We start from the raw sequence: 25124 nt of genomic DNA, 5'->3' as shown, positions 1-25124 counted from the left end.
TCTCCACTTATCCACAGCATGTTGATCATTTATCAGTGAATTACGTTATTAGTTTACTAAACGTCTTATTACCGTGTTATACAGGAGTTATCAGTGTAGACTTTAAAAGAGCGCGCTTGTTCATGTCTTTGTGAAGTGAATCAGGTCTTTCTGCCACAATAATCTCCATCATAGTAGCTCCCACATAGTGACATCTATGAAGCCTGCAGGTGTACAAATAAGTGAATATTTCCTTAGTGACTGTAATCATCAAAGACTTTCTTTCCTTTTTTTTGTAAATCATTTTAATTTTTAAGTCATCCCAATAAATTTTGCACTGGCCTTTTTTAGGGGTAGGGGGAATATATTTCTCATTTAATATTCCAATATGATAAAATCACAGCTTTTAAAACCCAGTTTTACCACTGCTTTCTCCAAACTCACCCTACAGCTGCAGGTAGGCCATCAGGTGAGCCAATCACAAGCCCGGCAAGGGCAATTGACAGTAAGACCCCGCCTCCCGTCCACCTGTAATCCAATCCGCGTCCTTGTCACAGGTAAAACCGGCCTTAATTTCTAAGCATTGCCCCAAAAAGCGAGAAAAGCCGACAAAACCCGTTCTCTCAGGAGGGGACACCTTGTTTGTTGCCGTGGCCCTTATCCAGTGTTAGCAGCGGAGTTTTCCAGGGTGGTAAAGAAGACGGATTGGATTTTCAGTACCAACTAGAAAGTCCAGTTCGACCGACCGAGATGTCACAGGAGCATGACAAGTAAGTTGTCCTGACTCCTCTGTTAGCCCGCACAACGAGCATGTTGACACTATAAGCTTGTAATACTGACTTTAATTGCTTTTGTGGATTTTCTGATTATTTTTGCAATTTATTTTTTTAAACAAATACATTCATTGCACTGACGGATTTTTCAAAAGCCGAGGTCACACTGTGACCTGCAGCTGCAGCCTTCTGTATTTTTCTCAAAATCGTGTCCTGATGTTCGTGTCGCATATAAGCATGAGCCTATTCTACGATCATTATAGCTCCTTTTAAAAGGGTAAGTGTGCTCTGTTACAGCGGGTTGCCAAGCGGGGAGTTGGTGTAGTCTCATAGTTTCCCATGGTGTTGTAACTCCGCTCGTTTCACCTGTCATGTTCGAGCCTGTACAGGTGTACCTCCACCTGTCGTGCGAGCTGGAGGCGACTGTTGGAATAAGAGCCGTCCCGGAGTAGAGATGGGCGGTTGTTTGATTTTGCCTTAAGCTTTAACTGTTATGTGGATAGTAGAAATGATGTTTGCTCAGGAATAGGCACAAGTCTCCGGCAGCAAGGTGTCAGCCAAGGAAAACTGCCTCTGCACAGGTGTAAAAGAGTTTTAATGGAAGATAGAGCTTAAAATAATAAAATAATAAAAATAAATCAGTGTTTTTCAGATATATAAGTGTTTAGTTTGAGATATATTCTGTATTCTGTGTGTGGGGGGGTTTGAGGGCAGTGACAAGGAGACATTTGAGGGGAGTGAAATCGTACACCTGCTAGGCGTTGGCCCCACGACTAACATAGACAAGCGAGCACAGGGCTATCTGAGGTTTTCATGGATTTTACTCTACACTGCTGTGTGTGTTTTGTTTTGTTTTTTTAATTTAAAATGAGGGATTAAAGCTCTTTTCTCTAAATGTCCAAAAAAGTAGTGTTATTTTTTTTTTTTACTGCTCCTGTACATTAAAGTGACAGAAGTCTGGACTCATGCTGCCTTACTCACTTTATTTCTTGACATCTCAGTGTAATTTTTGCCTGATCAGCAATCAGACTCTTCAGCGCTTTGGGGTCCTTAGGGACTAGTAAAGCGCTATATAAATACAGGCCATTTACCATTTACCATTGTTTTAGTAAATAATGGCTTATATTGCCTTACCTTAGATATATTTTTTTATAGCCAACACATAATGGATTATATCAGGTTGCGTTTAGATATAGGGTTACTAATTATCACTTTCTCTGACCACTGGGAGACAAAAAAGTTGTATTTGTTGTAGATACTCAACATGGAAACTGATCCAGTCCGTTCACACTTTATAATAATTACTTTGTTGGATGTGGTTGCAGGATGGCTGAAGAGGGGATATATGCGGTTTCCGAAGTTTGTGGATGAAACTTTAATAACAAGAGCTCCATTAATGACTTTACTCTGACTGGGGCTTAACGCGTCTCAGCAAACAGAAGCTGTGTAAACATTAAAATTTACTGTAAACAGGTGACTTCAGTGCAAACGTCGCAGGCTCATCATCAGCCGTTTCGTACACGCAGAGGCGTTTTTGTTTTACTTTAAATGTAATGCACCCAGGTTCAAATAGCTTAAGGTTGCACACTGTGCACAGCATACCAAGGCGATGTTGAATTTTGAAGAGGAAGAGAAGGAGCGCGAGGCAGGCGGCGACTGAGCGTTAAAATCTCATGATTATTTGTCACAAACAAGTTCGTTTGCAAGCACAGCGCAGGAATGCAGCCGGGTCAGATGCGTCACATGCGGGCGGCTTCTCAACCAATGAGTGATCCCCGAACTAGAGTCGTTACACTGGACGATCCTGTAGAGCATCTTTTTCTCGATACACCTTCTGCCTCTGTGGTTCAGCGGCAGAGATTTGTTGCACAATCCTCGAAAAGCCTGACCAACTGGTCCTGCAGATAAAAAAAAAACATCTACATGGGTGATCTCTCGCTCTTATAACCTGTTTGTCTGTTTTGAGCGACACTGAGATTTCAGGTCCCGGTCTGGAGAGCTTATGTGGAGTCAGTGTGGAAAATAAGTCCATAACAGGAGATGAATCCCTTCTAGTATGGACGGCTCTTCCCTTTTGCTGCGCACATCCATGGCTTTTATTTCATGTCATTAACTGCTTTGTATGCGGTAACTAAAGCACACACTCTCCCCCTTTTAGCAGTAAACGTGCGGTCCTGGTTCTCCAGAACGAGCCGGGTTATGGCGGCCAGCGTCGCTCTTTCACCACAGAGGATGAAGCCTGGAAATCTTTTCTGGAGAACCCGCTGACAGCTGCCACCAAGGCGATGATGAGCATAAATGGAGACGAGGATAGTGCCGCAGCTCTGGGTCTGCTCTACGACTACTATAAGGTATCAGGAAAAGCTCAGCAGGAATAGTTTCTCCCCTCCTTCTATGAGGAGTAGTGCAAAATCACATACTGGAGGAATAGTTGCCAGGTTCTTGCAAACTTTCCCTCTGTGATCCTCACCCTTAGTGACATCTGATCATTAAGTAACATCTGTGAGACAGAGTCTACATTATGTCATGTAACTGATCTAACTATGAGTACAAACAGCAGGATGACCCAGTCTGGTAGATGTGATGTGGTCAGACGCTGAGCGGCTGTGTTTACTCTCGTATACAGGTGCCCAGGGAAAAGAGAACAATACACCAGCCCAAGACAGACACACTGGTCTCTGATGTGGATCCCAACAAAAGGTAAGCGGCAGTCCTCTCCGCGTACCACCTCCCCCTTTAAAAATAAAAGCACAGCAGAGGGCAACAGTGGAAAACAAGAGAGCGATTCAAGCTCTTGTGATATGATTTTTAAATTCTATTTAAAAACTGTATGCACATTTATTCTCAGGAGTGTACCTGTTTTCTCCAGAGCAGCAAGGAAAAATGATTATTGACATTAGGATTTCTTTTGCTGCTTTAGTCAGGCGTACTAAAATAGCTGCTCCGAGTGTCATAGAAGACAACTTTAAATTCTCAAAAAAGGAAGGAAAATGTCCGGTGTACAAATTCCTTTGTGTTATCAATGGGTCGTTAATCAGTTCTCAGGCATGGCAACACCAAAGGTGAAACCCAGGACTGAGAAAAGGGAGAAGCAGAAAAACATATCATATAAATAACCCATTGTTTCAAGGTTTATCAAAGCAATGATGTATTGTATTGGAGATCTAAAATTTATGTGCACTTCTACTTCGTCACAGGCACCAGATCCAGACCGGACACTCCATAGTCCAACTCCAGGAAGCCAGTATGGAAAACAGGATCCCGGTGCTCAAGCCTCCCTTCAATATTCTTCAGCTGGGCCCAGACAAGAGAGCCCACTTTTCTTCACCAGGTCTGCTCTGATTCAGCAACACAAACAAAAAAAAACAGAAAAATTTAGAAACCTGATGATCAGTTAACTGTTTTGGGTTTTTTTGCTTTGTTTTGTTTGTTCAGATACTACTGTCACAGTTTCCATTGCCACCGTGCCAAACCAGACTATCAAGACAGAGGTGCCCACTCACGGCTTCTCGGTGACTGTGCCAAACAACTGCAGCGAAACGGAGAGCCACGTGGGCGTCTTTGACCGCCAGCTCACCCACAACGCGGTCCATTTCAGCCCTGGCACCCAGGCTCGTACGCCCCCTGACTCCACCTTTCCCGAGAGCTTTAAGGATGGTTCCCAGGAAGTGAGTGTTTCGATGCCCCCCCCCGTCAAAACCCTGCCAATGCTCTCCCAGCACCCCCTCCACCCCACCTCCTCCTTCTCCTTCGCGTTCCTCTCCTCTCCCCTCTCAGATCTCTCCCATCAGACAATAGGATATTCACCCGATCCCATGGAGCCAGCGGTGGGCTCAACCTTCCCTGGTTTTATTTGAACATGCCAAAATAGTGGCCAGTGTGTTATTATGCCATTGTCTCACCAACACAATAAAGTGCTGTACTTTTCTCCTACAATAGCCAAAGCCCTTTCTCTCTCCTCTTTCTCTTTTTAACCTGGAGGGGAATTACCTCAGAAAAGCCAACAAAACCCCTGTACAGGAGGGGGTGGAGGTGGCCGCAGAGCCATTTTTTTTAAACAAAAACCAAAATGAAGGGGAATAAAAAACACCAAAACAAACTGTTATACCTGATGAGAGAAAGCCTAGCCTAATAAATGACTAGAATGAAACACAGTGTTCATCTAGTTGCTTACACAGTTTGCTAGTTGAAGAAAATCATCTAAAATTTATGCAAAGCAGCTGTTGTATTTCCTGTTCCCATGCTTTGCTTGATTCTGTTTTCCTTTTTTGCGCTTCAGGTGTTTTCCCTCCCAGGAGATCTCCAGTTTCGGATGACCTCCATGACGCCCGAGGACTACACTCAGTTTGACACCGTGCCGGGGTAAGTCGCCCTGCCGCCGGCCCACCGTCCAACTTCCACACCGCCATTCAGCTTTTGACACGGCACAGCAGAATGGCTTCATTCATCTCAGTCACAGGGGAGACACCAGACTCCCGTCTGTGTGTCTCACAAGTGTCTGCACATATTTAAAGCCCGCTAGGTGTTACTCTGCTGTTTCATTCGTCTCCTCGGATTTGTTTACAGAAGGGATTTTTTTTAAACGCAGCGTGCTGTTGTTTATGGTATTCACTAGATTTGACCCTTATTTTTGTGTGTCTCAGGAATAATTTTGAGTACACTCTCGAGGCATCCAAATCTCTGCGTCAGAAGACAGGTGACGGGACAATGACGTACCTCAACAAGGGCCAGTTTTACCCCATCACCCTCAGGGAGATTGACAACAAAGGCCTGCAGCAACCCATCACCAAAGTCAGGGTAAGAAAGAGCACTTAAAAAACCAGGAAATGACATATAATTCATTTCAGATCAATTCAGTTTTATTCATATAAAAATGACAACTACAGTTGTCTCAAGTCCCTTATATTGTAAAGTAAAGACCCTACAAAATACAGAGAAACCCAAAGGACTTGGCGACAGTGGGAAGGAAAAACTCAGTTTTAACAGGAAGAAACCTCAGTGTGGGGCAACCATCTGTCATGACCGGTTGGGGATGAAGGGAGGAAGACAGGAGAAAGTGTATTGCAAAATCTGATTATTGACAGTCATATTAAGGTATCACTGTGCTTTATTTTTTTTCCTCAGAGCGTGGTGATGATTGTGTTTGGAGAGGAGAAGTGCAGAGACGACCAGCTAAAACACTGGAAGTACTGGCACTCCAGACAGCACACGGCTAAACAGAGGTGCCTCGACATCGGTAAGTTCTGAAAAACGATGTTTTCATAATAAACCACATCGTGAAATAAAACAAACCAAACCGACCAGTTTGAGTGCGGAGACATAGCGGACACGCTAATCCTCATCTGTCTGCAAACTCAAGCAGCTGTTTGTAGGCACAGCTTAGCAGGAAAAGATGTGTTCTTTGATTGTGACAGCTCATTTTGCTTTTGATGGATTACTGTTAGTCTGTAACTTTCATAAATCTCAGCATATGTTGAAGTTACCTTACCTTTCTTACTTTTTCTGGTTTGTTTTTTATCATTTATTTAGATTTATTTAAATGGGCTAATTTCTTTTTTACTCGGCATAAAGCAGTTAATATGCTTTCAATACATCATTTATTAATAACCAACATCTGTTGCTCCAGCTGACTACAAGGAGAGCTTCAACACCATCGGCAACATTGAGGAGATTTCATATAACGCCATTTCCTTCACCTGGGACACAAACGAGGAGGCCAAAGTAAGTCAGTGGACTTAACGCATCCACACCCACATCCATACCTTCACAGGTACACGGCTGCCTGACACCCCCACTGACATCTCTGACACAGTTGTTGCTTGAACCAAGTCCAAACATGACAGTTCACTGTTTGCACTTCAGTGTTCCTGTCAAAACAAGAACAGTGTTTGGTTCTCAGGATCACCGGTGATCCGAGGCTTCCGCGTACTTCCTGGTCTTGAACGTTTAAATATGAGGCTTGACCTTTTAACAACAACAAACTTAGACACCTAAAAATAGTCCTCCTTTTCTTTTTGTTTGTTAAGGCCCCGTGCCTGAATGACAGTGTCAGGTGCCGAGTCCCCTTTATGGGTGATCGTCATCCCCTTTGCTCACTTTGATCCCCCCAAAAACAGTTGTTAAATATAATTAGTGGTTTTAAAAAAGAAGAGTGAGGATGCGGTCATGTCGCAGTCACTCCTCTCCTGTGTGGTTACTCAGGTTGTGTAAAAACACAGAGGTGTAGGTGTGTGTGTGAGTGTGTGTGAAAGAGAGAGTTATTCCTACACTCTGTTCTTATATTCTTGACTGGTCCAACCTGCCTGTCACCCTTATTGTGATGTCGCATGTTTAGGTATTTTTGGACATGAGAAACAAAGAGTGCAGGAATGAGGAAACTCATTGGGAAGGGAGGTGACCAGATGGAACAGTTGTCAAACAAAATCCGTCAGAAAGGAGGAGCTCCTGTCCTCGTCTCCACTCATGATTGTTTATTTCTTTGTTCCCAACCCTCGTGCTGCCCTGTGGCTCTGCTCTGCTCTGCTCTCGGCCTGAGATGGAAGACTACTGACAAGGTGGCAAACAGACAAAGAGACAACACGGCGCTGCCGCTCATCACCGGCGTACTTTTCTTTAGGCTACACTTTGGATAAATAAAGTCACATGAACAGACTTTCCTAAGCACACACACACTTATACACACACTCACGCTTGCATACCAGGATGTGGGTCTAACTGTCTCATGACTTGTGGCATGCATTCATAGGATGTTCATCCTTGTGTGTTTTTGTTACTTCACCATTTGTATAACCGCCCAGCCACATTGTTTGAGCATCTCATCAGCGAGGTGTTTGGTTACAGATGAAGGTGTTTGGCGTGTGTGTCTTTGGATGGATGTCTGAGAGGATCAGTTTGGGTTTCTGACCTTGGGAAGTGAGGTCAATTTACATGCTGATGGGATTTCAGGATATAATTAGGAGTTTAATCATTTGGTTGTGTTAGTTAAACTTGGTGTGTGTTAAGGTGAGAAGTCCGTTAGAGGAAGTACCTGTATGTGTGTGGTTTGCCCTTGGGCTGAATGCATAGCAGTATATGTGCATATATCAAAGTGTACTGTATATGTAACCCTTATATAGTCCTGTGATGATGGAGGTAATAAAGGTTATAAGATGAGGAACAAAGGCAAAAGTTATGTAAGGCTTTACTATATCAAATCAAGGTTGCAAATCATATTGTTTTAGTATATTTACATCAAAACAGCACCAACATCCAAACTGTCTGCATGTGTGTGGTTGTTATTGATTGAAACAGCTCAAAAAAGGAAGAAAGAGTATTAGATCATCCACAGTAACATGCTCTATGGAAAAGCTTGTGACGCTGCATCAGTTCTCTTTAAAAGTACTTTTGTTATCAAGTCGAGTTTATCGATTTATTAAGTGCAGTTTTATCATATGATTTCCATGACTTCCATTACTCGTAATACTAAACTGGTTACATTTTAAATACTATAAGACATTATATTGAATGATTTGGATTCAAAGTAACACCTGGTATTCCTTTAGTGTGTGTGAATTTTTTAATTAATTATTAATTATTGTCCCCAATTAGGTTTTATGGATATAAAATGATGTATAAAATGTTTCTGCTCCAAACAGACTTTTTCCTTAACATTTAAAATATAGTTGTTGACCATTAAGGACCATTAAAGACTGTTAAATGTCTTCATTTGTGGAATACACCAAATGAACGACAAAGGCTATATTTATTTGTACACTGCTTAACAAATTAATTAAATCAATTCAAACTAAAATCTATCAAATTCACTGAACATAGTTCAGGTGGTTATAGCCAAATTTCAACACTGGACTTCTCTGAGAAGTCAGAAATAACTCGAGCATAATAATGACTTACTTTACTATTGTTCTGCTCTTTTGTAAAACAGCAAATTATATATATAGACAAGAAAACGCACACGTGTGGCAGAAACCTTACATTTGGTGGTGATCTAATAAATTTGTTAAGCACTTTCCCCTTGAGACTTTTCTATGTGGTATTTTTAAACCTGTCTTGATTGTGTGTTGTGTTAACACAGTTAGAGTGTGTTTTCAAAGCAAATAACCAGGACAAAGGAAAGTAAAATGAGCATGTAATTACTAAAGCCCACCAAAAGAGGCCAGCAAAAGACACTGAAAGCATGTGAGGCCTGACTATGAGATACCTGCTGCATCAAGGCCTTCCTGAAAGTTAAACGTCATCGCATTGGCTTCATGATTAAGAAGCAGTTTCTACTTTAATAAACAAACTTTTAAGTTTAAAGTTGTACATTAGTCTGCTTCGGTCCTCAACTTTCTTCCTCTCTCCTCCCCTCACAGATCTTCATCTCCGTCAACTGTCTGAGCACAGACTTCTCCTCTCAGAAAGGGGTGAAGGGTCTTCCCCTGAATCTGCAGATCGACACTTACAGTTACAACAACCGCAGCAACAAGCCCATCCACCGTGCCTACTGCCAGATCAAAGTCTTCTGTGACAAAGGCGCCGAGAGGAAGATCCGAGATGAGGAGAGGAAACAGTCCCGCAGGAAAGGGAAAGTTGTCGACCTAAACTCTGGGCTGGCTTGTAAGTTGCTCTTAAGTTTTAGGATAATCAGCTACAACATATCATTACTAAAATGACCAGAGGCTTCCACAGTACGATCAATTTTCATTTCAAGTCGCCCTGACACGTGTATTTGTTAAAATGATTTCCTGTATGTAGATGAAAACATCCCCTTAGTGTGTTTACCCCCTGCAGCTGTAGTTCCTCTGAGCTCTGCAGCATGTTTCAGCTTGCTTCAGCTAAACATTTTTATTTTGAAGACCTACGCTACAACTTCACTATAACTACACTCTAATACTGGAAACCAGAATAGAGCAAAGACAAGAGTAAATGTGGTCCTCATGTGTCCAGGAGGTTTTCCTCTGCATTTGCTGGATAACTTTCAGCAAACATGTATTCAATCAAACCTTGTTTCACTCATGTCGTGTTATGTTTGACTTCATCCTACTGCATGAATATTAAATTGCTTCCTGCTGTCTTCCCCTCAAAGTTGCAGACATGAAAGTACCAATGCTCCAGAAACGTAACGATGTGACCATCTTTAAGATGATGACTGATCTCGAGACCCAGCCTGTCCTCTTCATTCCCGACATTCACTTCTCCACCTTCCAACGTCATGTGAGTGCCGATCAAAGCCGCAAAACTTTTTTTTTTTTTTAGGCCACCACTGAAAACTGTATGTTTCCTGCCATTCCCAAAGCACGAACGTGTCTGTTGCAACATTCATAGCATCTTAGGTGGTCCATAAACAGTTTGTTTTTCAGCTTCCGCCCACTCGGCTGCCAGCTGAGTTGAGGTGACCTGCCTGCTTGCTAGTTGGCAAGAACAGAGAGTTCTGGTTTTGAGCTTTGATACAAGTCCTACATACTGATGGCTAGGTTTCAAACTGGTTACTCACACCATGATTCATTTACCAGTGACTCAAAACAAACCGGCATACAACCACCTTGATTTATGTGTTCATATGCTCAGAGCAAAAAATAGTCTTGGTGCACAGGGAGAGAGGAGTGCAGTTTTCCTGTCGGTTTGTGGAAACATGTTGCAGAGGATGAGGAGAGATATAGGAGTTTACCTGAACTCTGCAGGTTATCTGGCTTTTTTATGAGTTTTAAACGGAAGGAGCGCCTCTTCTTTAGAACTGGACTCTGAGCTCTGCCACAGTGAACACGTCACATGGCACTTTCAAGATGAGCACGCCACACGGCGAAGCATGCACACCTGACGTGCTCACATGAGTTTACCGGGCAAAGGATACTGTTTTTGAGAAATTCCACTAGGTGTGAGCTTTGACTGCCCCCTGTTGGTAAATGATGCAAGTAGGACACCAACACCCCCCCCCCCCCACCCCCTCCCCCTTCTCTCATGCATGTGACGTTTACATTAATACCAGGAAAGCAGAGGAAGAGACAGGAGGTTGGTTATTTTTGGGGATGCCATTGACATTGAACCTGACCGAACTCTCTGCAGCCTCGCTATCAGTTTTTGATAACCAACGGGTTTGCTGATGTTCCTCTCAGAATAGAAAATCTATTCACAGCAATGCCTGTAATCGATACAGTCAAAGGGCGAAAGGCTAGAAAAACAACAGCCTTCCAGGAATTACAAAAAAAAAAGAGTTGGATCATTTTAAATCAGAGGATCTGCTTTTTTACTTTGTTTCATATGATAAAAAAACTCTAATATTTATTAAGAGCCTGCAATCTGAAGGCATTAAGTTGATGTGTTTGAGACTAAATGGACAAGTTCTACTTTATTCTCACATTTTGCAGTCAAATTTATTCAATCGGGTGATAGATAAATAATGACACTAATCGATATTTGGTATTTAACACGAGCGCTAACAAGATAAAAAAGGAGTGCAGTTGCGTGAGCCACAAGATACCAGTGAGTCCTGTCAGTCCACCCGACCTGCACTTCACCGTCCACAGCTGTACAGACTGGTTTATGTTGACCAGTTCCAATTCTCAGTGATAAAGGAAGAATAAATGGGGCAACACAGGAAACTATTTGGACTCGGCTGTTGACTTTACCTTTGGCCTAGTTGACTGATTTAGCCACTACCATGAAGAGTTACGTGAAAAGTTACAACTGCAGGAAATTGGTTAAAAACGTTTTTGGATATATTTTAACAAATCATCATAAATATTTGATAACAATTAACTATAATGCAAATAAAATGTATTGTGAGATGCTGTATGTAGTTTGTAACCTTTATGTTGCATTTGAGTGAAATTCTTATTTTTCTCTGTTTTGCAGCCCTTCTCCACAGATGATGGAGAAGACAGGTGAGTTCACTTCACATTTGCTTCATGGTAGCTTTGAATTGCCGTGACCTTTGACACTTCCCGGTAAAATGCATACAGGGTTGCGGTTTCTAGGAAATGTACGTGAGCTTTTTTGTCTGTGCTCGTGCTTTATGGCCTGTCAGCCGGTTGTTGAGACCATTTAAGCAGCTGTTTGTGTGCGTGTGTGTTTCAACCACAGCTCGGGCATGAAGAGATTACCCTTCAGTGACGATGAGTTCGGTTCACCCCAAAACAAGCTGCCGAGAGTGGAGGAAGCAAAGAAAGGTACTACGTGTGTTTGCTGCTGTAGTGCAATGTCCACACTGCTCATGTTCTAATCAGCAGCCTTTGAGTGATGCTCCCCTGTGCGGCTGCGTGTGCGTGCGTGTCCGTCTGTGTTTGCTGTGGTCAGCGCCTGTAGCTCCACACATACATACACACAAACACACACACACACTCTCTCCCTCGTTCTCGCTCTCTCTCTGGGCCATGTGATAATTCCAAGTCTTCCAACATATACACGTGCCCCAGCCCTCCACTGACCCAACGAAATACCACAGATCACTGCGTGCATGCAGACATCTATGCAAACAAGCATTTGCCCTTCACCACCTATCCCATTCATAGACACTACAATTTTCAATACATTACAAATCTGTAAATGCATGTTTTGAAATATTTTGTAGCTTAGGGAGGAATGTTTTAAACATTCAGGCCTGCTTCAAAGTGCTTCTGCACAAATACACCTCTCGTACCTTCACAAAGCCACACTCGACCTTGTTAAATACATTCTTGCGGAATGATGTTAACCACAGAGAGGGGAGGAAGGAGTCACCGATTGCATGTTTTTTCAAAATAATTTCATCAATAACTGGACACTTTTTTTCTCTTCTGTGGTCTTTAAACATGCTGCTTCATTTCAAGGGGACACAAGGCAGAAAAGTGGAAGTAACTACATTTAGAAGGTGCTGTAACACTGCAAGTGGTACAAACCCTTCTGTACTGGCTTACTGTTGTGGCAAGGTTTACTACCTTTCCACAGCAGTCATGTTTTTCCTTGTTGTAAAACTGTAAGCTTTGGGGACTTGTTGACGTCTCAGTGACGTAGAGAGTAGTCAGTCAGCTCCTGTGCAGGCTCCTCAAACTGAAATCTGTCATTATGTTTGGCTACTTCAGTGTAAATGTGTAAATCTGGCTTGTGTCATCATAAAAGCATCTCTCAGTTTCCCCTGTCTTGTTTGTTTTTAGTCCACATAAAGAAGTAGATAAATTAGCCACATACTCAGATTACAGCAGCAAACTGTATTATTTTTTAATTGTCTTAAAAATCTGTTGGAACCAGATCTAGTGTAGTATCAGTGAACCTTCTAGGAGCGCTCTATCTGAGATCTCTGCATGTTCTTCTGCAGTCTAGCAAAGAGATGGCTTGCAGTGTTATATATAGTATAGCTGCAAATGTATTAATGGCTCAAGGCATATGTGTACATATATGCATGCAGCTTCACCACTCTGAAAGTCCTTTGGAGATGTGGTAAAACCTCAAATCCTCAAACCCACACAAATGTACCAAAGCATCAGTAAAGCAGTCTGGTCTGACGCAGATAAACCCTTTTATGACTGCCGCTGACATTTGTCTGAGGTTGAATTTGTGTTTGTGTTCAGTCCATGAGCGTGCATGCTTTTCTTTGACGCCTGCTTGCCTCCTCTCTCTTTTTTCACCACACAGTCCTGCTGTACGTGCGCAAGGAAACAGACGAGGTGTTTGATGCCCTCATGCTGAAGAATCCCACGCTGAAAGGCCTGGTGGAAGCTGTAAGTTGTCCTCAGTTCACCGAACTAGCTATGGATTGTACTAAAGAACAGTTTCTTGCATCATCTAAGCTTTGCTGAGCCACTAACACAGGAATCGTGCAAAGTAGTGATTGGGGAAAAAATAAAAATGTGTTTTTTAGAATTGCACAGGGGACAAAAGGTGTTAATGGAGGGGAGGGTTAGGGGAAAAGATTTAGAAAAGACATGGAACGTGGAAATGTCCTGGGAAAAAAGTGGAATGGGTACTTCAGGGGTCATCAAGTTTAAAAAGATGAAAAAGAGTGTGAAGGTCATGGATATTAGTAATAGAGTACTTATGTGGAGTGGGTGAGATAACAGGTAGTAGAGGTGTTCTGTATTTCTCTTAACACAAATTTGTGTTTGTTTTGTTTTTTCCAACCAGATTTCGGAGAAGTATGAACTGCCTTATGATAAGGTTGGAAAGGTCTACAAGAAGTGCAAGAAAGGGTGAGTGTATACATGTTTATCACATTTCCACACTATGTTTGAAACTTTGTGAAGGAGGAAATCTGTTATCCATGAACAAATGAATACAAAATTCATAAAGTGTATTTCTATATTTCTTGGTGCTTTACTGAACTGTTTCACCTGCAGATGAAATAGATCATTTAGTTATAACCAATCATATTTTTCCATTGTATTTCTAGACTAATGATTGGTTTTTCCCCTTTACATCAAATTATTTTATATATATTATATCATATAAATTATAACAAAATATATTTATATTATAATAATATATATAATTTAGTGCTGTCAGCGTTAATCTTGTTAAAATGACGTTAACGCCACAACCGCACTAATGCAGTAAATCTCTGTCAGCGAGTTAGCGCGGATCGCCCCGTGCATTGGGCTGCACGGCGTCAACACGTTACTGCGGTTAGCTCGTTAATGTGTTGACGCCGTGCAGCACGGGGCGATCCACGCTAACTCGCATTAACGTCATTTTAACAATATTAATGCTGACAGCACTATTATAATTAAATCACAACAGGTTCTCCTCACACATAAAGTAACGGTAAACTTGGGGATTAATTGACCAATCAGCAATTAGCACATGCAGATGAGGTAATCACGACCTGGGAGGAAATACGCACATGCCTTACAAGAATTACACTTATATAATGGGAGAAAGTGTTTATGCTAAGCTAACCAGCTGGTGGCTCTGGCATGGTTAGTCCTGCACGCACCCAAACTTAATGCTTTCTAATATGCCCCTTTCCAGCTCCGTGTCTTTATTCTTGAACTCCATTAGAGTAGCTTTGCATGAGTCACAGTTCAAAATAAGTGTATTTATTGTATACTGGGCCATTATGTGAAGCAAAAAATCAGTCTTTTCACCTCCCTTAAAAAACAGCTGTCTTCTCTTTGAAAGAAAGTAGGTGGGAGGGGTTACTAAGCCTAAATGACCATATTAAGTATTTCCCCTGTCACTGATGTCATACAGAGCTAAGAGTAGAAAAAGCTGTCTGAAATGATTTGTTTGGATCATATTGAAGCCCATGTTTTTGGCTCATATGGATTATTTGTGGATACACTGACGTATTTAAAACTTTGGCTATGATTCATATGAATATGTACCACTGCAAAATTACATATATGTCACAATAATTCATAATATTAAAAAAACATTTTAAAATATTTCACTTCAACACACTATTTTGTCATTTTGACAGCATTCTAGTCCACATGGATGACAACATCATCAAACACTACTCCAACGAAGACACCTTCCAGATCTCCATGGAGGAGTTGGGCGGCTTGTACAAACTCACCCTCACTGAAATCTGATTGGAGATGTGATAGATTACCCTGAAAAGAGGGGCTGAGGACAAATGGAGCCGTCAAGTTTACACTTCTGGCTATGCAGTGATTATGGACCTGTCATTCATGTTGTCTGCGTGTTGTATTAGCGTTCAACAGATGTTTTTTTGTTTGTTTGTTTCCTTTTTTTAAAAGCCATAGCTCTTAACGGATACTGGTTAGAGATGTAAGTTATACATTTTGATCATTATAAAGCTGTTTGTTTGTGCATAAGAATTAACAAGTGAGGACATATTTGACACTGACATGACACTTTTGCATTTAGTGAGAATATGAGCTGAGCCTCAAATGTCAGTGCCTGCTTTTGTATATTTTGCTCAGGCTTGCAGAGCAGTTGAAGTGCTGCTATACCTCATGCTATACAAAGCAGCAGAGTTCATTCATTCATCAGAAGAAAGAGATTATCTTTCCCATTCTAAAGCCACAGCGCTGATGATCTGCAAAGTTTAGCACACAGAAATTCGTAGTAAAATGCCCTTGAATTGTTGATGAAGCTCCAGAGGTTCAGTGTATTAATACTAAACAAAACGTGGCAGTATTTAGTGTGTAAAACCATCATATAATTTGGTAGAATATTGTAAATGTATTTTTTTTTTAGCCTAGAAGATTTTTTTTAGGTGCCATTAAAAAATGCTTTTTCTCAGATCAATTTAAATAATGGTCTCCTCTGTAAGTATTAAATGGTCACTAAATATGTTGATAATATTGCGAAAACAGAACTACCCTTTTCCTCTAGAGTAGATTCACAAATGCTGTAAAAATAGGTCAATTAATATCTAGCACAGTCTGTAATGGCTGTCCTGGAAGTGCAATATGATGATTCAGAAAACAAATCTCATCAATTGCCATAACATACACTATAGAAATCATGTTGTTGTTTTTTTATTTGTACATAGCAAAAAGAAAAAAGGGATCTAAATGATCTCTCTTTTGTATCTCAGTACTTATTGTGTATATATTTATTAAGAGAATGGATGTGGGTCATTGTTTTTTAACCATATATAGATTTCTATTTCATCATAATATAATGTTGTTGTTTTTTTCTTTTTATATGAAGTTATTCAAAAATTACACGTTCAGGAACACAAAGTTAACATCTTTTTGTTGTTTTTGTTCCCTAATAAAAGCTCTGCTGTAGCTGCTGTTTTGGTTGTGTAAGACTTTTTTTCTTTCTTCTAATAAGATGTTTTTTATTAAATATCAGATATGATGGTGGTTGATCTGTTGGGCTGTGGCAGAGATTAACTGTCGGTCCACAGGAGCAGATGTCTGGGCATCAACTCCAACCCTGCAGACAGGAAGTGGGCATGACAGGATAGCCTGGTGCAGAGAAGCTTCTCTGTCGGAAACCTGGCCACAAATTTCCACATACAGTAGCTGGCATGCTTTGATTGCGCTAGGTCCTGAAATTTGATACATTAATACTACAATTAACATTTAAATTACTCATTTTTGTAAAGATGTAGAAAAACACAGTACCCACGCTTTTAAAATAAAGTTTACCACCCAGAGTGGTGTACTACAAAGCGATTATAATGACTTAATGAGCTATAAACCTGATCGGAGGCAGGTTATCCTTCATGTTTCGGTTTAAAATCATTTGGAAACATTACATTTCACTGATTCATTTTCACCGATTCTTTTATTTCAAACATGTTTTAAGTGTAAGTGAGAATATGTTTTATATGTGCAACTTGTCAAGTTGTAAATTACTAAAATCACTGAATTAAGTACAAAGTGTGCATCACAGAATTGTGCATGTATTAACTTGGTGATTTAGAAAATGTAAAAATGCAGAATTGTAAGATGGCAAAAGACGTACCCTTAGGCCCCCTCCTCAATTCAGAGATGGTCTTTTCCTTTTCATGTAAATTGCCTCCTTGACTCCGCGCTCAAACCAGCATTCCTCCCTGTCCAGGATGTGTACATCAGCCATTCCCCAACTCTCTGTGAATGGTAGTCATGGCCATTAATCAGTGGTCTTTGATCAATGATCTTTGATCAGTGGTTGTTAATCAATGATCATGAGAATTTGCATATTAATGACCTCCCAGTCCATTGTTCCCTCAGTGGTGCTAGTTTCATTCATTATGCAAACCAACCAAAACCAAACAGGAATATTTTTCTTTTTCTTCAGCCAATAAAAAAAAACATCACAGAAAACAGAAATACCCTTTCTAACTGGGCGAACAGCCTACAGCTTGCTATAACAGCATTAATTATAACTGCATTTATAATCAGCTGCACAGCTTTTGGAGAACGTCTTTCTCTCTATCCTGTTATCAATAGATGCAGATGTTGATTCCTGCTGTTCCTGTCTGTGGAGACAATCTTACAGCTTCTATCGGTGTGTTTTGGAGCAAATTAATGTTCTTAATATTAGTTCAATAAGGAAAGATCATAAGAAGGAGCTGAACATGATTTATTGATATACAGAATTTATTATCTAGTGATTAAGCTTGGATGGTCCATCACTACTGAATAGACACCCAGCATTAATAGAATTTAGGGCAAACAACCCCCTCACCCCGCTCCCCAGAGTCTAGAAGCTGGTGGTGGAGAAGATAACATGGAGGCTTGGATGGAGTGATTTGGGTAAGGCGGAGATGGAGAGGAGGCAAGTTGCACGAAGGAATCTGCAAGAGAGAATGAGAGATTAGCAGTGTGATTTAGGTTGAGAGTGAAGGCTGATTGGCTTAAAGAAGGAGGTCAGAAAGATGATTGGACTAGAGCCATGATGTCAGCATTGAGTTTTATAGTGTGGGAAAGTTATGTAAAGAATAGCCAAACACCTGGGAAAGCAGACAGACCAGTGAATGCAGGTCATGCTTATTGAACTTAGTTGTTTAGTCTGTCTATTTTTATTAGTGGTCATGTACAAAAGCAGACATTTCAGCATCTAAACAGGGATCCAAAACAAAAACCTGCAAATTAGTAGCTACCTGCTCTAACCTCCAGTTTTGTCTCACCAAAGTTACCCACCTGGCCCTGCTTACAGCTGTCAGTAGGTAGACTCATGCAGTACTACCATTTGTGGCTACAGAAGCAATCTGATCCCTTTAAACATATGATCATAAAAGAGGGGGCTCTCTTATGGTTCAGTTGTGCAGTTATAAAGAGGAGAAAGCACTCAGTTAGAATTTAACCAACCAGCCTCGCCAGTGTTGCCATGTTGCCATGTTGCCATGTTGCCACACTGCGATGCCTTCAAGTGTCTTCCACCATCTGTTGTCTTTTACTTTCTCATTCTGCAGGAGAATAGATTAGAAAAAAACTCTACTATTACACATGATGAAACTTTTTTATGGCTGTGGAAGCCCGATATAAATAAACTTGAATTATTTGCTTACTGAATAAAACTGTTTGTTATTATGTTTTTGTATTCTAAAATGTTGAATATGCAAATGAGCTCATTAAAATGCCCTGAAAGCTACTTTCAACTGTTCCCTTATTCACAGGAAGTCACCACAGCAGGTAGCTCCACATGTTTGATTTATCCGATTTTTTTATTTTTATTTTTTTTACAGCAGATGCTCTTTCTGACACAAACCCAAAGGGATTTTTGTCTCCTCCTGGGAGAAAAAAAAGTGTAAACCACCACATTATGAAGCCACAATGAGATTTTTATTCTTATTGAAATGCACTAATTTGCATAAATGATAGTGGATATATCCTGTAAAGACAAATAAAAATGTGTGTTTTGGACATTTTCTTTCAACTAGTTTGAGTTAGCATAACGTCTTGCATTAAACCCACTGCTGGTGTCATGAAGGAACTTCTGTTGTAAGTATGGATGACTGATCAGGAAAGTGGTTCCTGATCACAACTCTTCTCTTATATGATTTAAAGAAATTGATTTAAATTGAAATTAGTAAGTTAAGCGTTGGCACTGGATTTCAAAATTTCTATAGTTACATACGGCATTGTTACAACAGCAGATAACAACAGGTTATTAAATGTAGCCGAAAAAGACAACTAAAGTGACTGCGTAAACAAAGTGTAAAGTACAACAAGCAGTTCAGGGTTAAAATGAAGGGTTTAAAGTACTGCTGTATAGAGTTGTAAAGAGATATTGCATAGGAAAGCTGAGTCATCTCTAGTGAAGTGTGCGGATGAAGAGGAGGTTTCAGAAGACCCTTCTCTCCCTGCTGCATGAACATTGTCCGTGTCCGCTCCTGATGAGTTCATTGCATTTTTAACACCATCCTTTTCCTTTTAATACCCAACAGACCACAGCTTAGTAAATGTAATTACAACAGACTTAGAAAATATTCTTAGGTACAAAGAGTTGCTAACACTTATAGTGAAGAACCAAAGCGAGCTTGCGCTGGCTGTTCCTGCAGAGATCCTCGGAGTTCCCGCTACAGTACAGAAACTGTACTACAGGAACTCAAGTGCTTTACTGAAGAGCAGTTTTAATATATTTGCACCGTTTTCTTCTTAATTTACTACTACTCTATAGTACATTTGTTATACTTTATACTATTTTCTACTTCTACTTTACTGTAGTTTATACTCCATGTCATTTTTTAAAAGTTCTGATTACATATATAGATATAATATAGATATAAATCTACTAATAATATTAGAATACAACTGTTTTCAGGTTTAAGGCTGAACATTGACATGAATAACCAAAAGCCCCAAATTACTCTACGGGAACTGGAGAGGCACACTACAAAGAGGGAGGACACAAGAAAGGGCAAAGGGAGACTCGGACAATATATACACAAGGTAATGAGGTGAGGGGAAAACAGGTGGGAAACACAGTGGGAATAAATCTGGAATAATCAGACCAGGGGAAGTCAAATGAAATATAAAACACATGAGACCAAAAACCAAACACAGAGACACAGAGACAAGGATTCAAACATACAAACTAGGCACAGAAAGACAACCAGTAAAACAATAGTAGAAGCACAAACAGGAACTAATAAACCCAAATTCATCTATAATCAAGCAAAGAAACTTAAAAACACCAGGGAATATGAAATTGCATCACTAAAAGAAGACTATAAATATTACATAATCCCTTCATTCTGGAGTCTTCTGTTATAATACAGCTGGTGGCCATCCATCTGAATGGATGATAGAGGGCCCAGTCTGGCTCTTATCGGTCTGTTTACCTCTAATAAAACCCTTTGAATGGACTGATAGGATCCAAAGTGGGTGTCCCTTCTCAAAACCAGCAGAACTCATAAACCCACAAAATTCAAAATTCAGTCAATAACCCAGGTGCAGTGATAAATGGATGCTTTATTACTAAAAGGAAAGATGCCCAGTAGTGGAAATCTAATTAAAATTATCTCCTGCTGCAGTGTTAAAGTCATACATACATTAATGAATTATGATCCAGTGATACAGTCTAATGTTTAATATTGTGAAAAAGACTACTCTGCACAAAACCATTTTTACAGTTACCTAAGTAGGATTATGATTTTTTCCTTAAGGTTCCAAATAATTTCACCGCACCACAAAGCAATGCATTTAAGGCCTGTGCAGTTGTGATACTGTGCTTTTGTTCTTTACGGTTTATTATTACCTGTGGAAATTGTGTACATCACTGGCCATCTCTTCATATCCGCAGAATTTCCCATTGGTTGGCTTTTATCTATAAATCTTTGCTTTGGCTGGTTCCTTCTTATCTGTTTGTTTCTTTGTGTAAAAGCCACAACCAATATAGCCTACGCTATCACAACAGCATACAAATCTCAGAAATGGTTACAATGGGGGAGTTTAAGTCCATTTTAAAGGAGTGAGAGAATAGCCTTTTTGGTCAGTGCGATTGCCGCACACTTTTATCGCACATTATTCACTTATTTATGTTCACTTGTCTGTATGGAATATTGTGTTTGTTTTTTACTTGTTATATTGTTATGTGTTGTATTTGTTGTAACTTGTGGTGCCCTCATAGCCAGGTCTTGGGGTTGCTCATGAGCCTGGAAATGTGCTAGTTGTTTTTTATTAATTCTTTTTTGATGCTGTATTTCTTTTAATGCCCCTGAGTTTCATCGAATGCCCAGAATTAGAAAGACAATTGGCTGGAGTCCATATCTTAAAAACACAGAGAGCACATAGGATAGTGAGGTTCAACAGAGCACACACTGAGTAGACCTGAGCTGTTTTCAGACTTACAATGGAGCACAGAAATAGTTTGTAATGTAACTAATGTAGGTGTTAGAAAGTGGGGATGATGAATAGAGCAGCACAGAGAACCAAGTGGCCCGACAGCCGCACAGAACAAAATTCAAAGTGTAATATTTAATAACAACATGGAGCCCACATCATTAGGCACCACACATCATTAGATCGTCTCCTCTAGGAAAGCTCCTCCAGGGAGCCCTCAAACCTGCCTCCTGTTCCTCATGTTGCCAGGACAACAGACAGCAAGCTTGCAGCACACAAGTCAGTCTCTCATAGCAACAGATTGTCTTCAGAATCCCATTCTGACCAATCAGGAGTCGGCTGCTGGATGAGAACTCCCTGTTGTTGCTCCACTCTTATGTGTAGGAGGAGAGGGGGAGGAGTCACATGGTGTGAGGTACATAAAACATCCTTCACTGCAGACTACTACAGGTCATCTGTGGCTGGAAATAAACACCAAAAAATTTCATCAGGAGCAGGAAATAAAATTGGTTTTTCCTCTTTTTCCAATAAAGTTGAGAGCGATTGCATACCAACTGTGATTATTAAGATGAAGAGTTCAGTCGTATTTCAGTGCTTTTTCTTTGTTTTGTTTGTTACATTCATGCACACTCAAAGGATTCTTTCAGTGAAGTTCCTTTAGAACTAGTAATTGTGCCAGTAATTGACACAATAACTGGTCATTGTAAAAATTATTAGAACAATTTATTAGACCTCTTCAATTGAAATGATATATTTAATACTAAAAATAGAATAATTGTTGTTATCCATGAGCCTTCAAATGTATTGTTTTACAAAAAAGCAGAAAAAATAATGATTTGGCTTTTTTAATTAAAATGCCAAATTAAATGTATTTACTTGCATTCCGGAACAGAAACAAAATGTTTTAGTGGTTGAATGTTCTACATGATTCATTTCTCACTTCTCAAAAATGTACAGTTGCTCAAATCTGTGTACAAAAACCTGAATTTTGTTCAATGAATTCAGTAGGATTTATTTTTAAATATATTTTTGACAGATTTCTAAAATATTTGTGTTTTCTTGTTTTTATGACGTGTGGTCTAATGTATCTGTTAAGCACTATACAGCTGCTTCTTAGCCGCTTATCCTGTTCAGGGTTGTGGGGGCAGGGGGGCTGGAGCCTTCCCCAGCTGTCATAGGGCAAAAGGTGGTGTACACCCTAAACAGGTCAGAGTCCATTGGAAGGCCCATTCAAAATAATATTTAAGCTAAAAAAAACATACATTTACGGACTAAATAGCGACTCTAAAATATACAAAAACACACTTTAATAATTTTTTCTAAAGGAAACATCCATTCTGTCTTTTGCTTTGTTTTTCAATACACGTTTTTCTCATAACTTTGCAAATCTCAACTTCAAATATAATAAAGTAAAATAGTGTCTTTATGTCAGTGTGTAATTCATCATTTTCAACACATACTGCAAATGTTCCTTATCAGCCATGTAGTTATGTATTGTGTCCTTTCACCCAGATGCCAGTTTGTAGTTATGGTGAAAAGGAGCAACTGCTGGACAGTGTTTCTATGAGCCCACAAAGCACTCTGAGTAATATTAGCATTAGCGTGTGTGACTATCAGGAAACCGTGCAAGTGTTGCCAAGGGTTGCAACATTCGAGCTGCAACAATGATCTGCAAACAACAACGTAGCTCTGCAAAGGACAGCAAGAACTACAAACTGGTTGTGCATGTCTTCTTTAACTGGGAGGTAAACAATCTTGCCACATATTTGCAGGCTTCACTTTGAATTCAGGTCCATAAAAATGAATTGAGATCGTGCTAAGTTTGTTTATAGAGAAGTTATGAATGCGCACACCCTCATATTTTAGCAAACAGATGAATAAATTTGGATTAATGTGAGTGATATTTATGATATTTTACATTTTTAGACAAGAAACCCTTCTCTGTGGATGGGTGTCAAAGTTCAGAGGCTCTTAGTGAAATGTGGCCCCTGGTGATATATTTAACCTCACTGGGGCAACTCCCCCATTTCCTGACTCCGGTCCAGGAGTTGCTGAGGTGGGGGGGGTTGGACAGGGGAGTTGTGCATGCAGAGGCCCAGATAGGGCCAGCATAACCTTTCCTCCAGATTCCCTTAAGTAAGATGAAGTGAACTGGCCCACAAACAGGCTGCTGTCGTAAGACCCGGCTGCTTGTCATGCCTGCATGCTAACTGGTTTTCTTAGCAGCTCCTCCCTCTTCCCCTCTCTTCTCTCTAACAGCTGGCAATGAAACTGCATTACCGCAGCTCCAAAGCCCTCAATGCTCCCTGAGGTCATGCTTATGTGAGTCATACCGAGACCAGGCCCTCCTTAGCAGCCATGCGCTGCCAAGGCTGAGCCGACACACCTGCTACTCCCCTCCCTGCTGCAAGCAAGCAGCACCTTAACAGTTAGGTAAACTGTGTTCAGATTCTTATTGTATAAGCACCAATGACTAGAAATAAAATATAAAATACAATGGTAATCATAACAATCACAGTGGACCTGCTATTCCCTTCAAAGTTCGTGATTATACTAAAAATAAAAACAACAACAAGAAAATGCTTTTAAAGCACTGATTTTTACTTTTTTTCATATTGTGGTTTCCAGAAGTTTGTTAGAAGTTCTGACACATTTTTCCCCCTTTTGTCCAAATACAGTTGGTGATGATGTAACTAACAGCACATGTAGGTCAGGACCAGTTTGGTTTCTCTTACATGTAGATGTGCTCATACAAATGGTCAGACAATAGGACACAGGAAAAACATGCAGCACACACTTACATAAAGCTTTCAGAACATATTTAGAGTCAGAAGCACAATGCATAACACAGAAAGCACTTTGCCCTACATACAGGACAAATAAGCATGTACTGCCCTGTGGAGACTTGAATTATTTTAAGCCATAGCATGTCTTCATATGTATGAAGATGTTCAATAAAAATAAAATACCCAATAAGACAAAAGAAGGCTCGAGGATTATGACAAAAAAAACAAAACAGGAAAACATGACTGACAGTGAATTGGTGTGTTTTCCTGGATGGCCTAGTTTACAGTGGAGGGGGAAAAACTGAAACATGGGAGTGATACATTATTTCTGGCAACAAAGTTAAAGATCGCAACAACAAGCTTTAGGAAACTTGGCTGAGTATCATTGTGTTATAAAACGTGAATTTGATACGTAATCAATTGCTTAACAGCTGCAAGAAAACGACATAAACACCTTGAAAAACAGCAGAACAAAACAAAACACACGAGCGCGGGAGACAGAACCCCGCGTTTCGGCAGGCAGTCGTGTTGCATTCAAGGTATTGTGGGAAAAGCTGGTAAAAATGACTTCGCTACCTTTCTCAGATAGACCCATTTCCATAAATTCAGTCAAATCAGCTGAGTATAAAGCACAATTAAATCGGTGCTTTTTAAAAGCTTGTTTTTAATATGCCTACTGAAATGTTTTTCTAGATAGTTAACTACAAATTCAAATGTTTGCTTGCTTATGAGCTATTGCAAATGCTTTTCAAAAATAATCAACTAGACGTGGACTTTTTGCTGTATTATTCATTCTATTTTAGATTATTAAAAAACATATCGTACAGCATCACAAAAAAGCAGAAAAAAATACAGTTAAAACTTCATATAAGAGGGTTCACTGCAATTTCTTATTTAATATCAAAAAGAAGAGAGAGATAGCGGCTATTATTTGAATATTTAAA

At 40.1% G+C, this 25124-nt stretch overlaps 1 protein-coding gene across 3 annotated transcripts; it reads left to right on the top strand.

Moving 5' to 3' along the window:
• The first annotated feature begins 559 nt into the window (after positions 1-559).
• Positions 560-16412, top strand: grhl1 (grainyhead-like transcription factor 1). 3 transcript variants are annotated; one of them, XM_085441229.1, is made up of 16 exons: positions 560-749; positions 2914-3103; positions 3379-3452; positions 3950-4083; positions 4188-4420; positions 5032-5114; positions 5396-5549; positions 5877-5988; positions 6379-6473; positions 9104-9347; positions 9817-9944; positions 11583-11611; positions 11811-11896; positions 13338-13423; positions 13827-13891; positions 15121-16412. In XM_085441229.1, the coding sequence occupies exons 1-16, from the start codon at positions 730-732 to the stop codon at positions 15233-15235; spliced, it is 1848 nt and encodes a 615-aa protein (XP_085297355.1). In that variant the 5' UTR covers positions 560-729; the 3' UTR covers positions 15236-16412. The 3 variants fall into 3 exon arrangements, with proteins under 3 accessions (XP_085297355.1, XP_085297357.1, XP_085297356.1); XM_085441231.1 differs by having other exon boundaries at positions 562-749; positions 2911-3103; XM_085441230.1 differs by lacking the exon at positions 560-749 and adding an exon at positions 2745-2806 and having other exon boundaries at positions 2911-3103.
• Positions 16413-25124: the final 8712 nt, after the last annotated feature.

The sequence above is a fragment of the Copadichromis virginalis genome, linkage group LG19 (genome assembly GCF_057382275.1).
Source record: "Copadichromis virginalis isolate Kocher_CV1m ecotype Utaka linkage group LG19, C_Virginalis_male_GT1.1, whole genome shotgun sequence".
Taxonomy (NCBI): domain Eukaryota; kingdom Metazoa; phylum Chordata; class Actinopteri; order Cichliformes; family Cichlidae; genus Copadichromis; species Copadichromis virginalis.
The sequence above is the reverse complement of the archived record's forward strand: the minus strand, read 5'-3'. Positions and strand labels throughout refer to the sequence as shown.

Coding starts and splice junctions, on each gene's coding strand:
- grhl1 (XM_085441231.1), top strand. CDS start 730: ATGTCACAGGAGCATGACAA. Junction 4,421..5,031: donor TTAAGGATGGTTCCCAGGAA/GTGAGTGTTTCG, acceptor TTTGCGCTTCAG/GTGTTTTCCCTCCCAGGAGA. Junction 5,115..5,395: donor CAGTTTGACACCGTGCCGGG/GTAAGTCGCCCT, acceptor TGTGTGTCTCAG/GAATAATTTTGAGTACACTC.